Here is a 26,061-nt window from a genome sequence, read left to right as displayed (position 1 = left end):
GGTAGCGTGAACATGCTCTTTCAGAAGTTTTTTCAGAAGATCTCTTCTGGAAAAAACCTGCAGTCTAGACATAGCTGCTGTCAGCATGTTTCAAGTGTGGGGAACATAAAAATCAGGATTTTTTGTCTGAACTGAAGTTTAGCATCAGTTGCTTTTTCCTATCTGCATGATATTGATCCTGGCAGTTGTGTAAAGAGAAATTTCAGTCACATATAGCTTGCTTTGTTACTCCTGTGTGATCAAGTGGATTGAGTACAGGGTTAATAGTCTAGGACTTCCAAATTGCAGACCATCTCTGGCACCAACCCATTGTATGGTTAATGTCTCTGTTTCCTCACCTTTTAAAATTGGAACAATGACTTACCTAACCCCCAGAGGGATTGTGTGGCATACTGGATCTGAGGAGACATGTAAACTCTTTAAATACATTTTCAATTAATCTACATTAAGGGAATTTTTAAACAGCTTTTAGAAATCTCTGGTAATCTTTCATCTCCATGACTGATGCTGTGGTGGCGCTCAGTGAGAGTTGCCATTGCCCTGAGACTCCCTGGAAGGAGCTCCTGCTTGATGCTGTTCTGTTTTTTAGGTTCCTTTATCACCATCATCCCCGTGGCACCTGAGCAGAGCAGGACATAGGAAATGAATGCAACAGAAAGCAACAGTCTTTCAGAGTCGGAAGGTAACATTTATTCTTTACTATAGATATTTTGGGTTTATCTTACATTTTAAAAAAGTAATAGAATTTATATTACAACATAAAGCTTCCTCTTTTCTCTGCTTTTGATGGAACCCTGTGCTAAGACTGTCATAATGGAGAGTTTCTATTAAATTATTTGTTATTCTTGGAATTATATTTAAGACACTATAGTATCGTTAGTGATCTCTGTTGCACCAACTTTTTCATTTAAGTAGGAGTCACTGAGGCTCCATCTACACTGCAGGCTTCTTACACAAGAAGTTTTTTGCGGCTACCAGGGCACCTGTGCTTCTTTCGATAGGGTGTTTTTCCACACACCAAAAACCCTGCTGCCCGTCCACACACACCTTTTTGCACAATAACTCTTGTGCAAAAAGGAGTTATTTCTTGTAGAAAGAGGAATACCTACATGGCAAAAACCCTCTGTTCTGTTGATTCACTGTACATTTTCTTGTGCAAAACCGCGCTTGAGGTGTGGACTCTCTGCAAGTTTTTGCACAAAAAACAACCATTTTTGTGCAAAAACTCTGCAGTGTAGACGTAGCCTGAGTTGTAATAAGACCGTATGTAATCAGGAGGTCTGGGTTTATGCCATTGACATCAGAACTATCAGGAGTCAATCTCATGTGTCTCACTGCAGCTTCTACTGAAATAAGAAGATCCTGGGACATTCTGTCTCTCTGAAGTGGTGAAGCAGTGGGTGAATCGGAGTAGCTGATGAAATGCATTATGTAAGAAACATTTACTCGACAGCCCTGAAAATAAATCTCAATTCCTCGCATCACAAAGGGAGCTGCATTGCATGTGTCTCCTTTGCAGGAGGAAGACAGTCTTTAAGGCTCCATTCAAAATTTGTCTGCATGATGGAAATTCTGCAAAAATTTCTCATGGGTGTTAACAGAGCAGTTCAGCATCACTATTGTTCGCAATGTTAGGAAACCTAAAGCAGATAATCTTTTGAGCCCTAGCACAATAGGGTCCTCAGATGTTACTGGAATACAAATAATACATAAGTCCCTTTTCTTCTTACTTTGGAGTCTTCCTTCAAATAACAGTTTAAAATTATTCGGGATCCAAACTTGGATGGTTTCCATCACTGTGTGTGGCAGTACGCAACAGCTGCCTGTGTGTCACTGCACAGGTGTGTGTCTTATGAGGAGAGGCATGTAGTTGTGGAAGCAAGAATGGGATTGTAGGCAGGAGCAGTTATGCAAATAGCTCTGTATACGAGTGGATGTGAGTCTACAGGTGTGTAGAGAAGTAGGGTTGTGTGCTTACAAGCAGGTGAAGAGTGTGTGAGAGGCAGGGGTGTGTATGAAAGTAAATACAAGGAGAGGGAAGATTGAAGCAAAAAACTCCAGTTGGGATTTCTCTATATTTCTGATTGAAGCAGGATTTATTTAACTTCAAAGGACCTGTCTCAGTGTGAGCTCAGCATTGGCCTTCGATGTTCAGGACATGAAGTTGCAGTCTCAGTCAGCGAGTCAGACACTGGAGATGGAAGGCTGGAGTCTCAGTGACAAATTGGATGTAATAAAATTACAACTGTGTTTATAGAACACTAGAACTGGAAGGGACTTCAAGAGGTTATCAAGGTCAGTCTCCTGCCCTCATGGCAGGACCAAGCACCATCTAGACCATCCCTAATAGATGCCTATTTAATCTGCTCTTAAATATCTCCAGTGATGGAGATTCCACAACCTTAGGTTGGCTCTAAGGTGCCCCAGATCAAACAAATCACCTGCCTTTGAGAGCACAATGTCTGTGGGCAGAGGAGGGAGGTTGAATGGGGAAAGCATGTAGGTCTAGATCCGGTCTTTTCAGGCTTCAGTGCACTGTGACCCCCTTCTCACAACAAACAAATATTACTGCACAATGCCAGGAGTGGTACTGAAACTTGAGCCCTACCGCCACAGGCTGAAACCAGAGCCCCACGGCCCTGGTGGGCAGGAGGCAAAGCCAAAGCCCGGGGCTTAACCAAAGGCAGAGACCTGTAACATGAGCCCCACCTCCTAGGGCTGAAGCCTAGACCAATGCAAGACTAACACCAGCCCTGACAAACCCATGAAAACAGGATCTGTGGGGTCCTAGCCCACAGTCTGAGAATTAGTTGGCTAGATCTGCAGGGTGATTTATTACCTAACTCCCACTGATTTAGGTACTTACATATCGCTGAGGGTCCTGCCCACAATACTGAGGAGAGAGGGGGCTGACTACCATAGGGAGCACATCATGTTGTGGCTGGAAAAATGATAGGAGTACTCTGGGAACATTGCACAGGGGCTTGCCATCCCATCCTTCCTCTGGACTCCATGCACCTGTGGGACACTGGGAAGGCAACCTCTTCTCCTCCCACCACCTATCTCTGGAAATGGCAATTCCTGCTATATTGTAATAAGGATGTTTGGGGAACTGCCAGCCCCTGCATATCAGTGTCTGACTAGTGCACAGCAAAGGGAGCCCAGGAAGGCCTATAATATGGTCTTCCTCAGCTTGATTATGGAGGTGCAGGAAGCACATAATGGCCATGCTCCCTCGTAATCCAAGCAGCCAGATGCCAGTGCAAGGGGACATCTTGTCATCTGTAGATCAGCCCTCTCTGCTAATGGTGGCAGTGACTGTGACCTGTGGAAATTAGGTGCAGCCCCTCTGCTGGGCAAGGTGGTGTCCCTGCTTCTTGCAGCAGCAGGGAGAAAGTGATGCCTCAGTGAGTAGTGCATAGAGAAGATTAGGATTCAACGTGAAGGCAGCTCAGAGGTGCAGGGGTGAGACGCAATTTGTGCATCCACAGAGATGAGGGATACTGTGGTATTCAGGAATCCTTCCCGAGGGACAGGAAGGAATGGAACACAGGGATCAGCAGAAAGAGCTGACTACTGCACAGACATTCCAGGAGCTACATTTGCCCAGCTACATTGTATCTTCCAAAGCCACACACCACCTGTGTGCAGAGGAGCTGCTCCCAGCTGCCTGCCTGCTCTCCTGAAAACATAAGCTTCCCTGATAAGGCAGCTCTTTCCTACAATTGATTGTGGACTATTAACCTGCACTCAGAAGTCAATATTCACTTTTAACACCACCTGTTTACAGGCAATCACAGCACAACAGAATAGCAGTTACACAACACTGTTTACACCCAGGATCAAGAGGTCATAAAACTGAACCTGACAAAGAGGAGGGAGACTGAAAGGAGTAAAGGGGTATGTGAAGGGATGCAAGGTCACTGTAGACCACCTGAGGTCTGCTCTGCAGATCAGCACACGTTATCCCTAGAGAGCTGGAGTGGCTACAACTGAATGGCCTGCATGCATTCTCCTTGAAGTCCTAGAAAAGCATGGTCTCGCCAGGCTGTGTCCCAATATGCTGGACAAGGTTTAATGAGGCTGAGTGAAGAAATGGCGCTGAACTCCAAGACTAAATCTCTTGCTAGCATGGAGAGTGGACCATATGGCTGGCTGAAAGAGACAAGAAACAAGAGCAGAGGCCAGCGTCCTTGCTTAGGCTCAGGATGGTTTTCTTTATAGGCTTAAATTAATGGATTTGAAAATGATTAAAAGGGTCCTGAACAGAATCCCAAGCCTGTATTTACAGAGGCGTTTGCACGTGGATTTGCCCTGCTCTGCTCTTAGGACACCATAGAATTAGGTGTCTACTGCTGGAGCACCAGTTTGCTTCTTCCTGCTCTAGAGGAAGAGCACCAATCGGCCAGCTGGAGCTATGCTGCAGGTACCTGTGGGCACCTCTCCTCCTTCATTCAAAAGTTAAGTGCTGTTTGCACAGAATTGTAACTATCTTTGTTTTAAAAACAAATACACACACACACACACACACACAAACACAAACACATTAGTGCCCTCAAGTCTCCCAGCTGGCTGCTTTTCCTCTTGCGGTGGGAGGCATGCGGGGAGGGGCTAGTGTTAGCCCCTGCAGTGCTAATGAAATGACTCTCTCCTAGGAGAAGAACGCAGGCCTTCCTGTTCTGGGGGAGACTGTTTGGTTCCTCTTCTCTGCAGGTCCCAAGGGTGAGATAGTAGAACAGCGTCTGGGTGCAGAGTAAGGAGAATTATGCGGGAGACAAATGCCAGTTGTGTCAAGTTAAGGTGGGCTGAGCAGGAGTAGCAGCAGCAGCAGGGCCATTGGGGGCCAGGAAACCCCAGCTCCAGAATACACAGAGGAGGTCATGGGCATGCTGTTGTGTTCTGAGGTGTCTGGCCATATCTTTGTCTCCACGATCTGGGAAGGGAAAGGAAGAAATTAATTCAGCTAGGACCATGTTCACTCAGCCCCTGGCTGTAGTGTCTCTTACCCCTACACTCTGACCCCTCTGCAAATGGATGGAACAGATGTGAGAAGGGGGTATGTTTCCTAGGCTTTGATATGTACCAACTCCCTCCTGAAGATTCCCAGAGCCTGGGAATAAATTGTCTAGGTAGGTTGTGGATTGAAGAGCAGGTTAGATAAACATCTATTGGGGATGATCTAGATGGTGCTTGGTCCTGCTGTTAAGTGCAGAGGACTGAACTTGACCTCTCGAGGTCCCTTCCAGTTCTAGTATTCTGTGAGTCTATGATTCTATGTTTCAAGATCCTGAGTTTCTCTGATGTCAGTCACTTTCTCTAGGCCACTTTACTAGCAGCTTTACAAAAGTAGAAAAGAGATTCATACCTGGAACATTTTTGAAGCAGGAGACATGTTGGTGCTGTTCCCCTGGAAGCTCAGGGAGGGCGTATAAGATATTTCTTCCTGCCCCTCCGGAACTGCTTGGCTTAGATTCATCTGAGACTGAACTGAGTTTTCTGCAGGTAGAAGTCAAACAAATGTCTCGGGCAGTGGTTTTCAAACTTTTTTTCTCATGATCCAGTTGAAAAAAATGGTTGATGCCTGTGTCCCAACATAATTTGACTAGAGTGTAGGGTCTGGGGTGGGGCTGAGGATGGGAGCATTGGAATGTAGGAGGGGGCTCCAGCTTTGGGGGGATCAGGGCTAGGGCAGGAGGAACTTATCTTGAGCAGCTCCAAGACAGCCATGCAGTGGGGAGGCTATAGCAGGTTTCCTGTCCTCCTGTCCAGGCTGTACCCGAGAAGCAGCCAGCAGTGGGTTCCCAGCCAATGGGAGTGCTGTGCTAGTGCTTGGGGCAGGAGCAGTGCATGGAGACCTGTGCACTCCCCCGCCCCTCTAGGAGCTAGACCTGCTTCCAGCCACTTCTAGGGCACAGCACAGTCTGTGGTGCCAGGACAAGTCTTAGTCCCCCTTCCCCTCCTCCCCTCTGGTCACCTGACCATCCTGCAGCAAAGAGACCCAGTGCCTGACAGTCCACAACCCAGTACTGGTCTAAGGTGCTTTCCTCCTTTGCTTGGAATATAGGCTGTGTTGGGGCCTGTCAGGGTGATTTTGCTTTGGGTAGTGTAAATGACGTATGCAGTGGCATATCACAGGGGGACAGCGAATGTGCGGCTGGATAAAACACCACAGAACAGACTACAGGGACCAATCTCAGGGCATAGCTAGACTACAAATTTTTGTTCAGAAAAAGGTACATAAAATGCACTCTGCATTTTGCATACCTTTTTCCGATTCTTTTGTTGGAAGAGGCTTTTCTGACATTTGGCCTGTCTAGACTGGGCCAAAAGTCAGGAAAAAACCCTCTTTTAGAAGCCCCCTTCTTCTTTGTAGAATAAGGAATACAGGGGCTTCCGAAAGAGCGCACTTCCTCTTCCGCAAAAAAAAAGCGGAAGAGCAAACGCGTTCCCTGGATGTAGCGAAGTTTTTTCGGGATACCTCTGGTATCCCGCAACCCCCCACCAGTCTAGCTGTACCATCCCCACCGGGATACAGTGGATTGGCCTAAATGGGGGATTTCCACTTCTACATTGTGTCACCTGAAGAGTGAGTGTCTGAGTTAGCATGCATCTGAGGTAGGCACTGTCTGTGGGCTGGGGGGTGAGATTTTTGCTCTACACTATTATGTAAATAGAAAAGACATAAACATTAAACCATCCTGTAGGGATGTTCATTTCTTTAGTTGATGCCCTTTGAAAGCTTTCGTAGTCCCAAAATATATGATCTTAACAAAACCCATTGCAGAGGTGGACGAAGGGAATAGGGGCTCTGGACACAGCTGGATTTACCCAGGCTCGGGCAACAGGATTTGAGAGCTATTGCTGAGCTGCTGGCCCATGACATGGTCTATCCAGGCTGTGGTGGGTCAAAAAAATGTTTATTTTCTGCGCACCCAGAACTGTATTGTCTCACAGAGACACCAGGAATTCCAGGCTCTACCCAGCAAATGAGGATCTGAGGCAAGGGGAGATGAGGAAGGAAAGATGATGGTGGTGAGAATGATTGTGTAGTTATTCAGTAAGCTGCGGATACCAGTGTGATACTGGTTTCTTCTCTCCTACCTCCACACTTCTTCTGAGTGGGACTGCAAAAGTGAGTTTCTGAGTGGGGTTGAATGGGGCCAGAACAATGACTTTCTGGTCAGATCTCGGCAAATGGTGTAATGTGGAAGAAAGGTCAGAGATGCCTGTAGGAGCAGAGAAGGGGAGTCTCTAGTCTGGCACTAGAATCACAGAACACTAGAACTGGAAGGGACCTTGACAGATCATCAAGTCCAGTCCCCTGCCCTCACAGCAGGACCAAGCACAGTCTATATCATCCCTGACAGGTGTCTGTCTAACCTGCTCTTAAATATCTCCAGAGGAGGAGATTCCACAACGTCCCTGGGCAATTTATTCCAGTGTTTGACCACCCTGACAGGTAGGACGTTTTTCCTAATGTCCAACCTAAACCTCCCTTGCTGCAGTTTAAGCCCATTGCTTCTTGTCCTGTCCTCAGAGGCCAGGGAGAACAATTTCCTCCCCTCCTCCCTGTGACACACTTTTAGATACTAGTGGTGGAGTAGAGAGGGTAGAGAAATGCCAAAGCAGAGCAGGGCTGGAGCTGTAGGCAGGGACTGTGTGGTGTCAGGCCTGGAAAGCAAGAAGAGGTTTGAACTGAATTATGCTGTGACCCATGTTGCTTGTGTGGCACTTACTGAGACATTGATTGCTGATGAACATGCTGTGTATCTGGTCACACTCCTCCCGCTGGTTGCCACTGTTCTCACAGGTGCACCACAGCGAAACCTCCGTGCTGGAGTTCCCAACATAGTTTGGTGTCATGGCTGTACCTGTTCCCAAGAAAAGAGAATCAGGATTTGTTTATGCCTCCAATCAGGGCACCACACCATGGCCTTCACACTTATGCTTCATCTCTGCTCTGGGTTTCTAGAGTCCTCTAGACAAGCTGAAGGCTAGGGAGGCCCATCCTTTGGGCCGTTTCTGTGTACTGGAACTAAATGGTATTTGCATGTCTTACTGCCATTGTATCACAGATTGTTATTAGCCCTAAGGGCACTGAGGCACCTGCAGAGCTGGGGGCAGAGAGCACTCTGCTCTGAGGTGCATTCTGTCTGGGGCACGTGAGGTGTTCGAGGACTCGGGTGCAGGAGAGGCAGGGAACCTGCTGCCCTGGGGTCACTCTGCCCAGAGAGGGAAGGGACATTGCCAAAGAGTGGGAGAGGGGCCAGGGAGCCAGTGTACCCCACCCAAGTGGCCCTAACATTGAAGCACACTGATTACTGCCTAAAGGAAGAAAGCCAGAAGTGGAAAGGTGGGTAGCGAGTGCAGAGTGGCATGTGTCAGTAATTGGCTCTTCCACCATTACTTCCAGTTTCCTCTGCCAACAAACTGACTGCCTATGGCCTGTTCCCAGGCACGCACTATGCAGCTGCAGCCTGACCGTGAGATACAGTTCAGCTGCCTTGTTCTCACAGTGGAGACTTTACAAGGACATGGGGATAGTGTGGAAATGCAACTCAGGAGCCCACTCGCTCGTGGCCTGTACAGCTTCACTGCAGATTCATGTCTACTGCAGCTTCCCAGGAAGCCACGCTGGGGATATGTGATGGGGGACAGCTGAAATCCCTTGAATTCAGCAGTACCCTCAAGAAGGCTTTTGCTGAACACGTCACTAATAGTGGCTTAGCAGGGCTCAGACAACCAAACCATGAGAGAATACAGGGCTTAAGATGCCAGTAACCAAGGACCCTGAGAATGGAGGTTCATGTGGATAGGAAAAGGATAAAAGTCTGTAAAATACCCATTAGCTGGAGTGACGGGAGTGGTTCTATCATGCAGGTGAGCAGGCCTCTGCGGCTCACGCACTGCAGAGAGGGCGCCTTTGTAAGAAGCAAAATAGATTTGGTGTCTAGAGACATGAGGGCGATGCTGCTGTCTTGTCACTGGAGGGAGAACTGGAGAATATGTAGTCTGTAGCCTTGTGGATGGCATATATGTTGTGAATGCTGAGTTCCTCTTTAGTTTCTGCCTGTACCGGGTCAGGGCAAATACCAACATAGGTCAGGCTCACGTGTTTTCAACACCGTGATCTCAAGCTCAGATAAGAGCAGGGCTCTATCCTTGCTGGTTCTCAGCTCCGTACACCTTCAGGCATGCTTTCTTCTCTCTCCCCCCAGCGCTATGCATGTCCAAGAACATGCTCTTTATCAAGCCTTCTTGTGTCTCCCTCTGGTCCCCACTTACCAATCATCCCCATGTAAGCTTGCAGGCATGCAGCATGGTTGTGCTGAGCACAGCCATCTGGGGACATGGCTGCAGGCTGACAGTTCTGTTGGAAATCAGCCAGTTGGGATCTGTAGGAAGAAGAAGAGCATCAGAGTCAAGATTGCTCTTTTCACTGGGCTAATGCCCCTTGTGCCAGACCTACCTGCAGATAGGGTCTTTGTGACAGGAGTCCAAGAGGAGGAGGCAGTTGGGTTTGATGCTGTTCTGGAAGGAGCACTCAGGGACAATGGTTTTCCGGCGGCGCTCTCCACAGAACTCATCTTGACATGGACAGAACAGGAGCCTCTTGGTGAAACTCTCAGGGACCTTCTTAAAGAAATGTCGTAGTGTTTGGCGGCATTTACGTTGGTCACAGGTGCCTCCAGACTCTGCCCCCTTCGTGCAGTTGGAGGCATAGTCTGTGCGCAGACGGGCACATTTGCTATTCAGACTGCAGACGTGAGTTGCTTTCAGGCAGGGATTTTCACTGCTCCTTGCTAAATGAGAACCTGAAAAGCCAACAGAAACCCAGGGACAGTAAATCTCAGAGATTTCAAGTGGGAGCAAGAGGAGCTGCAGGCTCCGGCAGCCCCTGGGAGCTGGGCAAAGGGAAGCTTCCATCCTGTTACTCTGTGATTCAGTGATCACTCACCAGGGATTCTTGGGAAAATGGAGGGGCATGTGGCCAGCTGACTCTGCCCAGTGTTGGTGTGATTAGGGCCTTGTCCCAACTAGGGATGTTAAATATTGATTAATTAAATAGTCAATTAACCTTGAGAATCCTTATCGGTTACTGAATTATTCTATAGCCCCTGGGTGCAGGGCCGGCAGGCACCCCTGCCACTCCACGCTGTTGCCTCTGAGTCAGAGATGCAATTTAAAAAACAGCTCCCCTCTCAGGCTACATCTAGACTACAGGGTTTTTGTGGGATACTGGAGCCCCTGTCTGGAGGGGGTCTGAGCTCCTGGACCAGAAGTTATTGATGTATCTGTGATGAGACTGATTTAATTCCATTATTTAAACAAATAAAAAATAGCTCAATGAAATAATCCCATATTCTTGCGTGCATGCACACATACATTCCTTTTAAGGAGAGCAATGAAAGAGATGTTTGATGTAAAAAATTAAACTGAATGGCGCACATGCTGGTTTCTACCACTCACTTTCTGGCTATTGACTAGAAAAAATTATGAACCCTCATAAGTAACTTACATTGTACAATTATCTCTCTGGTCATAAATATTCCTAATGGTTTTTGTTTAGATTGCAAATGAGAGGGCAACTCAGGGAACCCTATGCATAAGAACATGAGAACGGTGATACTGGGTCAGGCCAAAGGTCGACCTAGCCCAATGCCCTGTCTTCCAACAGTGGCCAATGCCAGGTGCCCCAGAGGGAATTAACAGAACAGGGAATCATCAAGTGATCCATCCCATTGCCCATTCCCACTTCTGGCAAACGTAGGCTAGGGACACCATCTCTGTCTATCCTGGCTAACAGCCATCAATGGGTCTACCCTTCAGGGTGCTGGCAGGTCATAGGAGGCAATAAATCAGTGGCAGGGGCTTTTTAAAATAATTTCCTTTTTTCATAGTTGGGATGTCTTATAGAGAAATTGATGTGCAAAAATATCAAAAGATATGGAAGATTTTTTTGGGGTCTAATAATGTTTTTTGGAATAAGTGGATATTGTCCAACCTTTGATTTACTAAACAGGCAAAAGGGAAATGAAAGTAATGGAGAAAAAGCCAATATTTATTGTACCTTAATAGTTTAATAAAATCTGGGTTATTTACATAATGGAAATTGTTAGACTTCTTTCCTGACTAGGTTTTTCTTGATGCATTCCACTCCTCTGACTGTCCCTCTGATCTCTCCTAACCTGTTACCTTTTAGATAGATCCCACTGTCTATAAGGGAAGCTACAGACCCCCCCCCCCATGCTTTCTGACATGCTGACACCATAAGCCCCCTTTGTCCATCAAAGGCTCTGTGGAGCCAATGTTCCACTGACCACTTTTAAAGATGTTGCCTCAAAACATTTTTCCACTCAACAATCGTCAATCCAGTAGGTAGCCCCTGAGAAAGGAAGTAAAAGGGGGAAATGTGCACCTGTCATGATCCCTACCTGAAACCAAAGCTTCCAGCTTGTTGTAGTCAATCTTCCAGGGTTCTTCTTTTGCTGGATCCTCATAAGGAGAAGACTCCAAATTGAAATAACCTAGGCAAGGGGAGGGACACATTCAGGGATGGTGGGGAAAGACACTGGAACCAGCTTCCCTTTTTAGAGAGACTTTCATGCACACACAAAACGTATCTGGCTGCACCCACAGAGCTGGAGTTCATCCAGAAACACAGCACTTTACACAAGAACCAGGGTGAGCCAGCAGGAGCCAGCCATGGCTCCAGACTTATCAGAGATACTAGTGTGTTACTAAGCAGCTTTGACGTGAGAGTCATTCATTGGCTTCACTGTGGCCAGGATTAGATCTAGGTTTCATTTGTTTCTTTTCCCATCTCAGCATGCGTGAGAAGATGTACACAGTTTCTTTAAAATATAGCAGGGAGCTGGGGAGAGAGGAGGTTAGGCAAAACTTTTGACAGTGAAGCAGAGAGACAGCAGCTTTCAGGATAACACTGTTTTTCCCCTTTTTAATTAATTCTGTGTTCACGGCAGGGGCAGAAGCAGCTTTCTTTAGTTCTTTAGGTTGCAGCCTAACCTCCCTTCTCCTCCTTCTCTGACTCTCTGAGGTCCTCTTGGTTAGCCAGGATCTCTATACCTAAGTCTCCAGCTCCAGAACTGGTTAATGGAAATAAACTCACCTCATGTCATATTTTTAAACCAAAAATGAAATCTGTGTCCAAGCTTTATTTGTTACATTCATTTCTTAAACATTCATTGTAAAGCACCAGTGATGTCTCTTTCCCAGGAAGTGGGATGAGTTGTGTCTGATGCTTTACAACGAAAGTTTAATGTGATTCTCCAGCAACCACATCTAGGGCTAGTGTGATCAGAGCTAGTATTTCCCATTGACCTCCTCTCCTGCCTTGCTGGGGTGTGGGTAACTGTAAGAAGAGTTGTGTAATTACTAGAGAACATAACGATTCCATCTCACCCTGTGTGAAGCCAGAGTGAACAGTCCAGTAGATGTGCAGGCAGTGCTTCTGTCTCCTCATGCGTCGGCGACACTTGCAGTGCAGTAAAGAGCTACTTCTGAGGTCTAGCTCTGCATCCAGGCACCTTGCTCTGGTGTGAGGCTTCAGAGGGAGGAAAGATGTCTTATCAAGGGAGCAGTTTTCCAGGGCCTGATAGGTGGCACTGCAAACAGGGTCTGACAGGCAAACCTCCTCAGCTGCTATGCAGTCCTTTGGCAGAGCAAGAAGGCCTCCTGTTCAAGTAGGAAAACAATAGTAGGGCTTCATTCATGTAGAGACCCACACAACAATTGTTTTAGTACCATTACTGCAGGTTTTCTGTCATATCTCAGCAAAACCATCCATTGAAGGCAGACATGGGAATGAGTATTTGATCTGCGTGAGATGGAATCTTCTGCTATTGCTATAGGACAAGTGGAGAACAAGCGCTCCCTCCCTTTAGAAAGGAAAGGGTAGCCATAAACAGGGACCCACACTGGTGCAAAGGGATAGCAAGTGGCTATCTAAAAAGTCATCTGCCATCTTTTTTTTTTTTAAACCCTCCTATGGGTGGCTTTCAGTCTTCCAAACCTGATCGGGATCAAGGCTGTTTGGTACTTACATAGATCCCCAAGGAAAACAGCCAGGAGGGAGCCAGGCTGTTCTCAGTGGTGACGGATGGCAGAACAAGGAGCAAAGCTCTCAAGTTTCAGTGAGGGAGATTTAGGTTGGATATTAGGAAAAGCTATTTTGCCACAAGAATGATAAAGCAGTAGAATGAGTTCCCTTGGGAGGTAAGGGAATCTCCACCCCTAAAGGTTTTTAAGACCCGTCTTGAAGTCTTGGCTGGGATGATTTAGTTGGGTTTGGGGTTTGCAAGGTGTTATACAGATTATACAGATTACTCAGTGTGATGAGTTCTCCTCTCTGAGTCAGTGCCCCAGCGTGGTATTTAGGAGTGCTTTGTGTCTGGGATTGGTGTGTAAAGGGTCCTCACCCCCTCTGAGTCTGTGCTGTCCCCACTGATTCAGCCTGGAACTAGATATTAAGTGCTGCATTTAAAAATCTGTTTGCAGTACAGATTGAACCTGTGACACTTATGAACAATGCTACATATTCTTACAGTAATCAATGGGACCCTTAATATTAAAGAGAGATATATTGGTGTATATACATTTTAGTATAGAGCACTTGTAACGTATTTCTCTTCCTAATAATGGATGTTAATTGAAATTATTGAATTAACAATGTAGGAGTCTTTGAAACTTGTCAACTTTAGGGATCTTCCACTGGGAGGGTTATTATTTGAAGTCCCTCTACCTGTTAGTGTTTTTCTTCAGAGATTTGTGTGCAGGTTGATTAACTGGCATTGTATTTGCCACTTTCTCATGGTTACTAGTGGGTGAACTCATTACTCTATCATTGTCAGTTTCTATATATTCAGTTCCTGTATGTGATCTATGTGGGCCATCTCTTGAGGACAATTGTTTCTTGGTTGCTCTTAGAATACAATGGTTGTGGCAGGAGAGTTGTCCTTGTATTTCCACCATGTTTAAGCTTGTTGCTTCTCTTTGGATACCTGTGCTTGCCTTACATCTTGTCTCCATCTGTAGGTGTTCTGGGTGTACAGTCTGGAACTCAAGAAGGTATTTGGCACCTCTCATATTATTTGCTGTTGTAGAATCCTAGATTAGGATTGGGAGAGTGCTCAGAAGGAATCCAATCCTCTGTTCAAAATGGGACCAACTCCAACTAAATTATCACAGCCAGGGATTTAAGCTGGGCCTTAAAAACCTCTAAGGATGGAGATGTCATCACCTCCCCACATGACCAATTCAAGTGCTTCGCCATTCTTGTGGGGAAATAGTTTTTCCTGATCGCCAACCTAGACCTCCCAGATTGCAGCTTGAGACTATTGCTCCTTGTTCTGTCAAGGCCACTGAGTACAGTTTCTCTCCATCATCTTTGGAAACACCCCCTTCAGGTAATTGAAGGCTGCTATCAAATCCCTTCTCACTCTTCTCTTCTGCAGACCACATAAATCCAGTTCCCTCAACCTCTCCTCATAAGTCATGTACCCCAGCCCCCTAATCATTTTTTTTGCTCTCCATTGGACTCTCTCTAATTTGTCTACAACTTTTTTGTAGTGGGGTCCCAAAACTGGACACAATACTCCAGTTGTGGCCTCACCAGTGCTGAATAGAGGGGAATGATCACTTCCCTCAATCTGCTGGAAATTCTCCTACTAATGCAGCCCAAGGTATGTCTACACTGCAGAGTTTTTTCGGAAAAACGGCCATTTCTCCGAAAAAACTTCACTTACATCCACACTGCAATCATGGTCTTTCGAAAAACAATAGAAAGAACAGAAGGGGTTTTCTGACATTGGTAAACTGCTTTCTGTGAGGAAGAAGCCTTTTTCTGAAAGAGCTCTTTTAAAAAAAGACGTGTGGACAAAGAAGAGAGAGTTCTTTCGAAAGGAGAGGAAAGAGGAAAAAGCACAGGTGCCCTGGTGACCACTCCATCCATAGTAATCACAGCTTAAATGCGAGATAGTGTCCATTCAGTGTGGCCGCTATCTTTCGAAAAAGCACACTGATTCATCTCCAGCTTCTTGTCCACTGTAATCCCAGTCAGTTCCCAGCCTGTAGCAGTGTTTTGGATTCTTTCATGGCTCTGCACTTGTCCTTGTTGTACCTCATCAGGTTTCTTTTGGCCCAACCCTCCAGTTTGTGTAGGGCACCCTGGACCCCGTCCCTTTTAGAGATGTGAACGTTTAACTGGTTAACTGGTGAGGCTGATGGTTAAGGTTAACCAGTGAGAGCTGGAGCAAGTCCTCACCTGCCAGGGGACAGGAGCTGCTCTAGCCCTGTGGGAGGCCTCCTATGGATAGGAACTACTCTGGCTAGGCAGAAGCAGCCCCTGCTTGCTGGGCACTCTTGCCTGCCACAGGCAGGAGCTGCTTCAGCCTGGCCGATGCAGCCCATACCTGTGCGGAGGACCCACTCCCCTGCCTGTCCCCCCTTTAATTGGTTAACCAGTTAAACAATTCAACAGGATTTTACATCCCTAATTCTTACCCTTCAGTGTATCTACCTCTCTCCCCGGCTAAGTGTCATCCGTAAATTTGCTGAAGAGGCAATCCATCCCATCATCCAGATCATTAATGAAGATGTTGAACAAAACCAGCCCCAGGATGGACCTTTGGAGCACTCCACTCGATCCCAGCTGCCACCTAGACTTTAAGCTACTGCTGAGCCTGACACTCTAGGCAGCTTTCTATTCACTTTATAGTCTATTCAGGACTTGCCCTTAGTGTATCCACAAGACTGTTCCTGTTCATTTTCGTCTACTCCAAGGCTATGTCTACACTCACGGCTTCTTGTGCGAGTAATATGCAAATGAGGCTAAGTGTGGAATATTGCCGAGCCTCATTTGCATACCTAATGAGCCACCATTTATTTCAGAAGAGGCTCTTGCGCAAGAAGGAGCGTCTACACTGCCCCTTCTTGCTCAAGAAAAACCCTCTTGTGCAATGCCATTACACCTATTACTTTTCAGGAAGAACGACATTGCACAAGAGGGTTTTTCTTGTGCAAGAAGGGGCAGTGTAGACACTCCTTCTTGCGCAAGAGCCTCTTCTGAAAAAAATGGTGGCTCATTAAGTATGCAAATGAGGCTTGGCGATATTCCACACTTAGCCTCATTTGCATATTACTCGCGCAAGAAGCCGCGAGTGTAGACATAGCCCAAGTGTTTCAGAATGGATTTCTTGAGGACCTGATTCATGATTTTTCTGGGGATTGAGGTGAGGCTGACTGGTCTTATAGTTCCCTGGATTTTCCTTCTTTAAAGATGGGCACTACAATGGCCCTTTTCCAGTCATCTGGGACCACTCCCAACCCCCACAAGTTTTCAAAGATAATGGCCAATGGCTCTGCAATCACATCAGCCAACTGCCTCAGTAACCTCAGATGCATCAGGTCTAGTCCCATGGACTTGTGCATGCCCAGCTTTTCTATGTAGTTCTTAACTTGTTCTTCCTCCACTGAAGGCTGCTCACCTGTTCCCCAGCCTGTGCTGCCCAAGCAGTCTGGGAGCTGATCTTGTCAGTGAAGACAGAGGCAAAAAAAATATTGAGTAGTTCAGCTTTTCCCACATCATCTATCATTAGGTTGCCTTTCCCATTTAGTAAGGGTCTCACACTTTTCCTGACCTTCCTCTTATTGCTAACATACCTGCAGAAACCCTTCTTACCCTTCAGATCCCTTGCCAGCTGCAACTCCAATTGTGCTTTAGCCTGTCACTGCTGCTTAATTTGTTCTGTCACCAGTTTCCACTGTTGCTGGCTTCAAAAGTTTATTTGCTGTAGGCAGCAGAGTCTGTGTGCAGCATGACATGTGACGCTGTGTTGGACTTCTGCCCATGCCGTCTAATTTTTCCAGTAATGCTGCCCAGGAGTCTCTATCATTCTGGTATGCAGTGTTAGTAGTTTCTTGGCAATAGTGACAAATGATTGTGCTTTGCCATTAGCCTGGCAGTAATGTAGAGGAAATGTGATGTTATAAGCTCTTTGGTGCAATGACTGTCTCTCACTATATCTAGGTACCATGCCTAACACAATGGGCTTTGACTCTGTTTGGGTTCTCTAGGTATTACCATAATATCAGATCCAGATACTGTTGTAAACAACGCACATTCCCAACAACCAAATGGTTCCATTATCTGTAATGACTCCTGGAAGGTACAAGAAACCTCACACTAGGGAGGTATGGGGTATTATGTCTCCTATCGCCAAATAGCGAGACACTGGTTTAAATTCTGCAGTATGAGCTTTTATATTTCTTCTCTTTTTAATATATTTTTAAACTCTGGGCATTCTTGTGGTTTGTATAAATGTCCGGTGAAGTGATGTGAGTGACCTTCACTTTTGGGAGTCCTTGATTTTTATATAACTGAGGCAAAAACAATGATTAATCAAATGTTAGGACAAAAGGACAAACATTTTGTTCTCCTTCTCAGGGCCTCATTCCCCCTCCTGCTATGTGTTTTTGAAATTACAGACTGGTATTGTGATGCCACAAATGCCGCCATTCAGTCTTTACGCAAAGATTATGTTAAAGAAAACAACTGTTTGGTAGGCAAACCCCTTCTTTAATAAACTTAAAAAACAACAAATGGTCTCGTAGCACTTTATAGACTAACAAAACATGTAGATGATACCATCTACATATTGGCTATGTTTAGACTGGCATGATTTTCCGGAAATGCTTTTAATGGAAAAGTTTTCCGTTAAAAGCATTTTCGGAAAAGAGCGTGTAGATTGGCACGGACGCTTTTCCGCAAAAGCACTTTTTGGGGAAAAGCATCTGTGGCCAATCTAGACGCGCTTTTGCGCAAAAAAGCCCCGATCGCCATTTTCGCAATCGGGGCTTTTTTGCGCAAAACAAATCTCAGCTGTCTACACTAGCCCTTTTGCCCGAATGGGAGCAGCACAGTATTTCCGCAAAAAGCACTGATTTCTTACAGTAGGAAGTCAGTGCTTTTGCGGAAATTCAAGTGGCCAGTGTAGACAGCTGGCAAGTTTTTCCAGAAAAGTGGCTAATTTTCCAGAAAAACTGGCCAGTCTAGACACAGGCATTTTGTTAGTCTATAAAGTGCTACCAGACCATTTGTTGTTTTTTAAGTTTATCCTGTACAGACTAACTCAGCTATCCCCTGAAGCTTTCCTCCGTTAAGAAATACAAACACAGCTGAGAGTTGGGCCAAAGAGGGACAGAAATCAAAGGAACTGCATTGTAAGCATCAAAAATACAATTCATCTTTAATTCCAAATTATAGTTGCTGTTTTGGTCCCAGCATGTAAGAGACAAGGTGGCTGAGATCTTTTATTTTACCAACTTCTATGGGTCAGAGAGACAAGCTTTTGAGCTTACTCAGCTCTCTCACCAGCTGAAGTTGGTCTAATAAAGGACATTTCAAAATCATCCCTAGAGCTACCACTGCAGACAGGACTTTGGGGGGGGGGGTGAAAGCAGTAGAATGAAATGGGTTTTGTAATTCCTATATTTTCAACCATCTCAGCAATGCAAAGGCCGAAGAAAGTGGATTATCCTGGCTTTGCCATGATGGCGTGGGACATTAGCAAGCCTATTAATTGCAACAGTAGGCAAGAGAGCAGCAGTGAACAGCCTCTGTGCACACCTGCCACCCTGAGGTGAGGCCCTTTGATTGTGATTGTTCTTTAGTGACAGATTCCTGGGGACACTCACAGTCCCAAGCAGTGCAAGAAACCTGGGAGAAAAACACAAGTTGGCCACTGGGTTGGCTACCAGCTAAATCCATTGTGTGAGAGCATGTGGCACTAGCAGTGCTCTCCCATGGACTCCTGAAAAGAGGCTGCAGCCACCTTCTGTTGTCTCTGCTGAGCTGCCTCTTCCTCTCGCTTTGGCTATGGGATCCCTTTCCCTCAGCCCTGGCACATGGGGCTCAACTGGGGAAGGGGGGTCTTCCTACTTTGGGTAACTCCCAAATTGGGGAGTTGTTTGGATTCCAGGAACACAAACTTCCATAAAACCGGCGCTTAAGGTAATAACTGGACCTGAGGAAATCCAATGAATTTGTCTGGGCTCCAAAGAATGAGTCTCTTCTGAGCCTGGCCTCTGTTCGTCAGAGGCTGGAGAAGGAGGGCAGTAGACAAATCGCTGATCATTGTCTTCGGTCCACCCCCCCGGGGCACCTGGCCACTGTGGGCAGACAGGATACTGGGCTAGATGGACCTTTGGTCTGACCCAGTACGGCCGTTCTTATATTCTTATGTACTTCGGGGCTGTTTGCAGCTCTTGACGCCTTCTGCTTTGGGGAAATTTATCAGCTGCTCAGCCTCCAAGTGAGTCTGTCGCTGCAGCAGCTCATTAAACTGGGGCAAAACCTGGAACATGCTCTGGGGCACCTGGCCCTGGGGAGGATGCTGGGCTAGATGGACCTTTGATCTGACCAGTGGTCTGGCCGCTTCTATATAAAACATTGTGCAGCTAGCTAGGTGCCCCCACCAGGACAAGGCGCCTTAGCAACAGCGGGGCTGAGGGCTAAGGGAAGCACTCTCCAGATACAGTAGCTTGCTGGGGCTTTGCTGTCCCGTCCCCTGGCCTTCCTGAGAGATGCTAGCTCCTCCCCGGGCGCCAGCTAACCAGCCTCCTGCCCCGGCTCCAGCACAGAGCAATGCCGGGAACCATCCCGGGAACAAACTTCAGCTCAGATCTCTAAGCGCCGCCGCAGCTTGGGGAGCGCTGCGCCTTGGCCACACAAAGGAGCGGCCGCGGTTCCCTGCTGAAAATCGACGTTGCCCCGAGAGCCGGCTGGGACAATCCGAGTCCAGCCCTCACGGCTCTTTGGGCCCCTCCGGATCATACTGCTCCCGATCGCCCGCAGCCACGGCGGAGCCGGCTGCTCCTGGGGGTAATCGATACCAGCCGCGTATGAGCAGGGCTCCAGGAGCAGGCAGCCTCCATCAGCGGCCCCGCGCCGGGTTCAAATCAGGACCGTGAGCCCGGGGGGACTCGTCTCCGGGGAGCCGAGCGGAGCTGGGAGCGCCCCGCACAGGCCCGCGGTTTGGCTCCCAGCCCCTGGCAGTCCAGAGCGCGACACCGAGCCCCCGAGCTCCCCGCCGGCAGCCCAGAGCTCCTCGCACTTACCCGCTCTGCAGAGGAGCAGCCCGAGCAGCAGCGGGATCCCGGTGCAGGAGCCGGCCAGGCGCCCAAGGTCCCGCGGCTCCGCGTGGGTCCCCATGTCCCTGCGAGCGCTCCTCACGCTCCCCTTGGGGGCGGCTGCTGCTGGGCACCGCTGCGGGCTCCGCGCTGTCCCGATGTTGAGCGCGGACTGGGCAGCCTCCCGCTGCGCTCCGCCGGCTCCGGGCCTTCTGCTTCCCAGCTGGCGGCAGCCTCCTCCCCCAGCCCCGGCGGACTCTGCCCCCTCCCCACGCACTGGCACGGGTTGGGAGCTGCCGGGGGGTGACCGCACGTGTGCGCAGCCCTTGTTCTGCGCTCGGGCTCCGCGTGATTTTCTACCCGTGTCTGCAGAACGTGTGCCCAACCTGTGGCGTGGTCGGCAAAGTGCGGCTACAGAAAACAGCCCCGCCACTCACGTAACTTGCGAGGAACTAGGTGGTGGGCGATGGGTCCACACCCTGCTGATTCCTCTAGAAAAAGGGGTAAACAGTGAGATGGCAAAATTTGCAGATGATACTAAACTGCTCAAGATAGGTAAGACCAAAGCAGACTGTGAAGAGCTTCAAAAAGTTCTCCCTAAACTAAGTGATTGGGCAACATAATGGCAAATGAAATTTAATGTTGGTAAATGTAAAGTAATGCACATTGGAAAAAATAATCCCAACTATACATGCAATATGATGGGGACTAATTTCGCTACAACTACTCAAGAGAGAGATCTTGGAGTCACTGTGGATAGTTTTCTGAAAACATCCACTCAGTGCGCAGCGCAGTCAAAAAAGCAAACAAAATGTTAGGAGTCTTTAAAAAAGGGATAGACAATAAGACAGAAAAATATCTTATTGCTTCTATCTAAAACATGGTACTCCCACATCTTGAATACTACCTACAGATGTGGTCCCCTCATGTCAAAAAAGATATATCGGCATTGGAAAAGGTTCAGAAAAGGGCAACAAAAATGATGAGGGGTTTTGAACGGGTAGGGCCCACTCTACAGAGCGTGGGGGCCGCACATGCGTGGGGTCCCAGGCGGCACGGCGCATGCATCGTGTGCCCGGGGGCCCTGCGCAAGCATCATGCTCCCAGCACACTGCGCATGCGTCGTTTCCCTGTGCGCAGGCCCCCTCAGGCGTGGGGCCCCACGCTGGGGAATCGGTTGAATTGGCCTAAGGCTGGCCCTGGGAATGGGTCCCATATAAAGCGAGATTATAGAGACTTGGACTTTTCATCTTAGGAAAGAGGAGACTAAGGGCTCATCTAGACTACGCTGAAGTTTTGAAAGAGGATATGCAAATTCCCCAGGAATTTGCTTATCTTCTTCCTATCTCACCTTTCAAAAGTGAAAGTAGTTGGAATGAGGGTTTTTTGGCAAATCCCTCCCTTTTTCAAAAAGCCGTGTAGACATCATTTTTTGAGGAAAAGCAGCTTTTCAAAAAAGGGGGAGGGGTGTCAGAAAAAAAAATGCATCCCGACTACTTTCACTTTCAAAAGCTCCATTTTTGAAAGTGAGATCGGAAGAAGATATGAAAATTCCCACGGAATTTGCATATCCTCTTTCAAAACATCAGAAAAGTTTAGATGAGCCCTAAGGGGGGATATGATAGAGGTTTATAAAATCATGATTGTTATGGAAAGAGAGAGTAAAAAGAAGTTACTCACCCTGTGAAGTAATGATTGTTCTGCGAGATGTGCCCCGTGGGTGCTCCACTCTAGGTGTCGGGTCCCGTCCCGGCGCCGCGGCTTGGAGACTTTTCATAGCCGTGCTCTGCCGGCTCACGCATGCGTGGTTCCCCAGGATAGCGTTTGCGCCTTTGATCAGCCGCGCGTGAGCCGGCAACCGTCAGTTCCTCTCATCCGCTCATCTGTAAGAAACATTAAGAAGAAATTTCCGGAACGGGGAGGAAGGGCGAGTCGTGGAGCACCCATGGGGCACATCTCGAAGAACAATCGTTACTTCACAGGCTGAGTAACTTCTTTTTCTTCTTCGAGTGGCCCCGTGGGTGCTCCACTCTAGGTGACTCCGGAGCAGTACACAGAACAGAATTAAAGCACTCCGGAATCAAGACTACCAGCACGATTCAGTACTGCTGTAGCCACAGAATAATCTGAAGTAAACTGATCGACTATGGCGTAGTGCTTCACAAAAGTCGCGTGCGAGGACCATGTTGCTGCTCTGCAAACGTCACGAAAGGACACCCCACTGAGACAGGCCGTAGTAGCAGCAACTGCCCTAGTTGAATGAGCTCTGGGACGAGAGGGGAGAGGCTTCCCTCGCAGCGAGTGGCACATAGATATACACAACACTATGAGCTTGGAAATACGCTGAGAAGTTAAAGGCTGTCCTTTTGAGTGACTCGCCACTGACACTAGCAAACGGTCTGTTTTCCTAAAACCCCGTGTTCTGTCGATGTAAAACGCCGACGCTCTTCTCACATCCAAGGTATGTAAGTGTGCTGCTTGCATTGAGGTATGGGGTTTTGGGAAGAAGCATGGTAAAACTACCGGTTCGTTTATGTGGAATTCAGAAGACACCTTCGGAATAAACGCTGGATAGGTCCTCAACATTACCGATTCTTTTGAAAAAACTGTATAGGGCGGTGAAGCCATAAAAGCTGCTATCTCACTCACTCTGCGAGCTGAAGTGAGGGCTAGGAGAAATACCAGCTTGACCGTAAGTAAGTGCAATGTTACCGTCGCTAAAGGCTCAAAAGGGGGACGAGTCAAAGTTTGTAGGACCAGATCCAAGTTCCATGAGGGAGGAGGAGGCCTCCGGGGAGGGTGGAGATTTGAAAGTCCCTTCAGGAACCTTTTTGTAGTAGGGTGAGCGAACAAGGAAATATCGTCATCCCTATGGTGGAATGCATTGATTGCTGCCAAGTGTACCCGTAGCGATGCAATTGCCAAGCCATTGTCTTGTAGTTGTAAAAGATAATCCAATATACAAGGTAAGGATGCAAACCGCGAGTCCATGTTATTGTCCGCACACCATGCTTGGAACTTTGCCCACTTAGCTGTATAAGCAGTTTGTGTAGATTGTTTTCGACTGTGCATCAACACTTGCTTGACTCGCTGAGAGCAGGATTGCTCAGAGTTGGTAAACCAGCCAGCATCCACACAGTGAGGTGTAGAACCTCTGGTCGTGGATGACTGATGGATCTGTTGTCCTGGGTCAACAGATTCGGAAGAGAAGGTAGAGGATATGGCGTTTTCACTGACATCTGGTAGAGCATTGAAAACCAAGGCTGACGAGCCCATGCTGGCGCTAGAAGGATTACCCGAGCTTTGTCTACATTGATCTTTTCGAGAACCCTGGGAATTAATACTGTTGGTGGGAAAGCGTACAGTAGTGCCGTTCCCCAGTGGAGAAGGAAGGCGTCCCCCAGCGAGTGTTGTCCTATCCCGGCCCTCGAACAATAATTGGGACATTTCAAATTGAGTTCTGTCACAAACAGATCTATCGTTAGAAATCCCAATCGAGCGAAAATACGATTGAGTACGTCCGTGCGAATCTCCCACTCGTGGTCGTGTGGAAAACGCCTGCTGAGAGAGTCCGCTACTAAATTGTCAACACCCGGCAAGTAGGAAGCTGTTAGAACAGTGTTGTTGGCAATACACCAATTCCATAAACGGATGCTCTCTGCGCAAAGAGAGCGGGATCGGGCACCTCCTTGCTTGTTTATATAAAACATAGTTGCCATGTTGTCCGTTAAAATCCTGGTAGTTGTATTTTGAATGTGTGACCGAAAATGCTTGCAGGCATGCCGCACCGCTCTCAACTCGAGCAGATTGATGTGCAGTAGCATTTCTCGTGGTGACCAACATCCCTGGACCGTGGAATTGCCCATGTGAGCTCCCCAGCCTACGAGGGAGGCATTTGTAGTTATTTGTGTAGTAGGTTGAGGGCGATGAAATGGGACACCCGTGAGAAGATTGGTCCACCACTGCAGGGATTCCCGGACATACAGTGGTACCACTACCGGTCTGTGGACACTGTGCCTTGACGGGATGTAAACCGTGGCTAACCAGTGCTGGAGGCAACGAAAACGTAACCTTGCGTTGCACACTACGACGGTGGCAGCAGCCATATGCCCCAACAGCTGTAGACAGACGCGTGTGGGAATTTTTGGAGCGAGGACCACTGTGTGTATCAATTCTTTGATTATTATAAAACGTTCCATTGGTAAATATGCGCGCGCCATAGCTGAATCGAGGCGCGCACCTATGAACATGAGATTTTGGGATGGAACTAGTGTTGACTTCTTCAAGTTTATGAGAAGACCCAGAGTAGCAAATTCGTCGGATACTGTCCGAACCATATGACATGTTTCCATATAGGTCGTACCCCTGAGAAGGCAATCGTCTAAGTAGGGGAATATTGTCATCCCTAGTCTGCGTAGGTGGGCCGCGACTACTGCTAACATCTTGGTGAAAACCCTGGGAGCACATGCCAGGCCGAATGGTAGGACCCTGTACTGGTAATGCTCGCTCCCCAATTGGAAACGAAGGAAACGTCTGTGTGCCACGTGAATTTCTACGTGGAAATAAGCATCTTGCAAGTCGAGGACTGCAAACCAATCCTTCTTGTTCAATGATGGAAGAATGGTTGATAAGGTTACCATCTTGAAACGCTGCCTCCGAAGATGCTGGTTTAGCTTTCGAAGGTCCAGGATGGGTCTCCATCCTCCCGACTTCTCTGGTATGAGGAAATATCGGGAGTAAAAACCTTTTCCCCAAAACTGCTTGGGAACTCTCTCTATCGCCCCGATGGTGAGCAAACGTTGAACTTCTTGTTCCAACAGTTTCTCGTGAGAAGGGTCCCTGAAGAGGGACGGGGAGGGAGGAGTGGTGGAGGGAATAGAGAGAAAGGGGATGGAGAGGCCGGATTGAACTACCTCTAGCACCCATCTGTCTGTGGTGATCGTAGACCAGTGGTGGTAAAAAGAGATCAGGGAGCTCCGACCGCGACCTGAGGCGGTTGAGAGGAACTGACGGTTGCTGGCTCGCGCGCGGCTGATCAAAGGCGCGAACGCTATCCTGGGGAACCACGCATGCGCGAGCCGGTGGAGCACGGCTATGAAAAGTCTCCGAGCCGCAGCGCCGGGACGGGACCCGACACCTAGAGTGGAGCACCCACGGGGCCACTCGAAGAAGAAGGAAAAGTTATTTACTTAGTCCCACAATATAAGAACTAGGGGTCACCAAATGAAATTAATAGGTAGTAGGTTTAAGACAAACAAAAGGAAGTTTTTCTTCACTCAGTGCACAATCAACCTATGGAACTCCTTGCCAAAGGATGTGGTGAAGGCTAGAACTTTAACCAGGTTAAAAAAAGAGCTAGCTATATTCATGGAGGTTAGGTCTATCAATGGCTGTTAGCCAGGATGGGTAGGAATGGCATCCCTAGCCTCTTTTTTTCCTGGAGGTGGATGACAAGGGAGGGATTATGTGAGGATTACCTGTTGTGATCCCTCCCTCTGGGGCATCTGGTATTGGCCACTGTGGGCAGACAGGACACTGGGCTAGATGGATCTTTGATCTGGCCCAGTATGGCCATTCTTATGTTCTTATGACCAACATAGCCCAGGACACTGACCAAATGGGCCTGTCTTTAGACACCAGCCAGTGCTGGGTGCCCCAAGGGACTGAAAATGAAAAGAAAGGGAATCATCAAGTGATCCATCCCTTTTTGCCCATTCCCAGCCCTGATGTACAGAGGCTAGGGTCACCATTCCTACCCATCCTAACTAATAGCCTTTGATGGCTCTAACCTCCATGAATGTATCTAGTTCTTTTTTGAACCCCGTTAAAGTCCTAGTGTTCACAACATCCTCTGGCAAGGAGTTCCACAGGTTGACTGTGCGCTGCCTGAAGAAAAGTTTCCTTTTGTTTGTT

General features: G+C 47.7%; 1 protein-coding gene across 2 annotated transcripts; it reads right to left on the bottom strand.

Moving 5' to 3' along the window:
- Window positions 1-667: 667 nt before the first annotated feature.
- Window positions 668-20,808, bottom strand: GFRA3 (GDNF family receptor alpha 3). Of its 2 annotated transcripts, XM_075917900.2 has the most exons (8): window positions 20,137-20,583; window positions 12,424-12,696; window positions 11,436-11,528; window positions 9,470-9,815; window positions 9,286-9,395; window positions 7,737-7,871; window positions 5,366-5,496; window positions 668-4,933 (listed from the first exon to the last, which is right to left on the bottom strand). In XM_075917900.2, exons 1-8 carry the CDS (start codon window positions 20,228-20,230, stop codon window positions 4,796-4,798), a joined length of 1,320 nt encoding a protein of 439 aa, XP_075774015.1. In that variant the 5' UTR covers window positions 20,231-20,583; the 3' UTR covers window positions 668-4,795. The 2 variants fall into 2 exon arrangements, with proteins under 2 accessions (XP_075774015.1, XP_075774016.1); XM_075917901.2 differs by lacking the exon at window positions 5,366-5,496 and having other exon boundaries at window positions 20,137-20,808.
- Between the last annotated feature and the right edge of the window lie 5,253 nt (window positions 20,809-26,061).

The sequence above is a fragment of the Pelodiscus sinensis genome, chromosome 16 (assembly GCF_052426305.1).
Source record: "Pelodiscus sinensis isolate ZL-2025 chromosome 16, ASM5242630v1, whole genome shotgun sequence".
In the NCBI taxonomy this organism is placed as follows: Eukaryota; Metazoa; Chordata; order Testudines; family Trionychidae; genus Pelodiscus; species Pelodiscus sinensis.
This window is presented reverse-complemented; position numbering and strand designations above follow the sequence as displayed.

What these genes read in the sequence shown, in the direction of transcription:
- GFRA3 (XM_075917900.2), bottom strand. Translation starts at nt 20,230, where the DNA reads ATGGGGACCCACGCGGAGCCGCGGGACCTTGGGCGCCTGGCCGGCTCC. An exon ending in GCTGGAAGCTTTGGTTTCAG is followed by an intron (nt 9,816 to 11,435) that starts GTAGGGATCATG and finishes TTGGCTTTTCAG; the next exon opens with GTTCTCATTTAGCAAGGAGC. An exon ending in CATCAGCAATCAATGTCTCA is followed by an intron (nt 5,497 to 7,736) that starts GTAAGTGCCACA and finishes TTCTACCTGCAG; the next exon opens with AAAACTCAGTTCAGTCTCAG.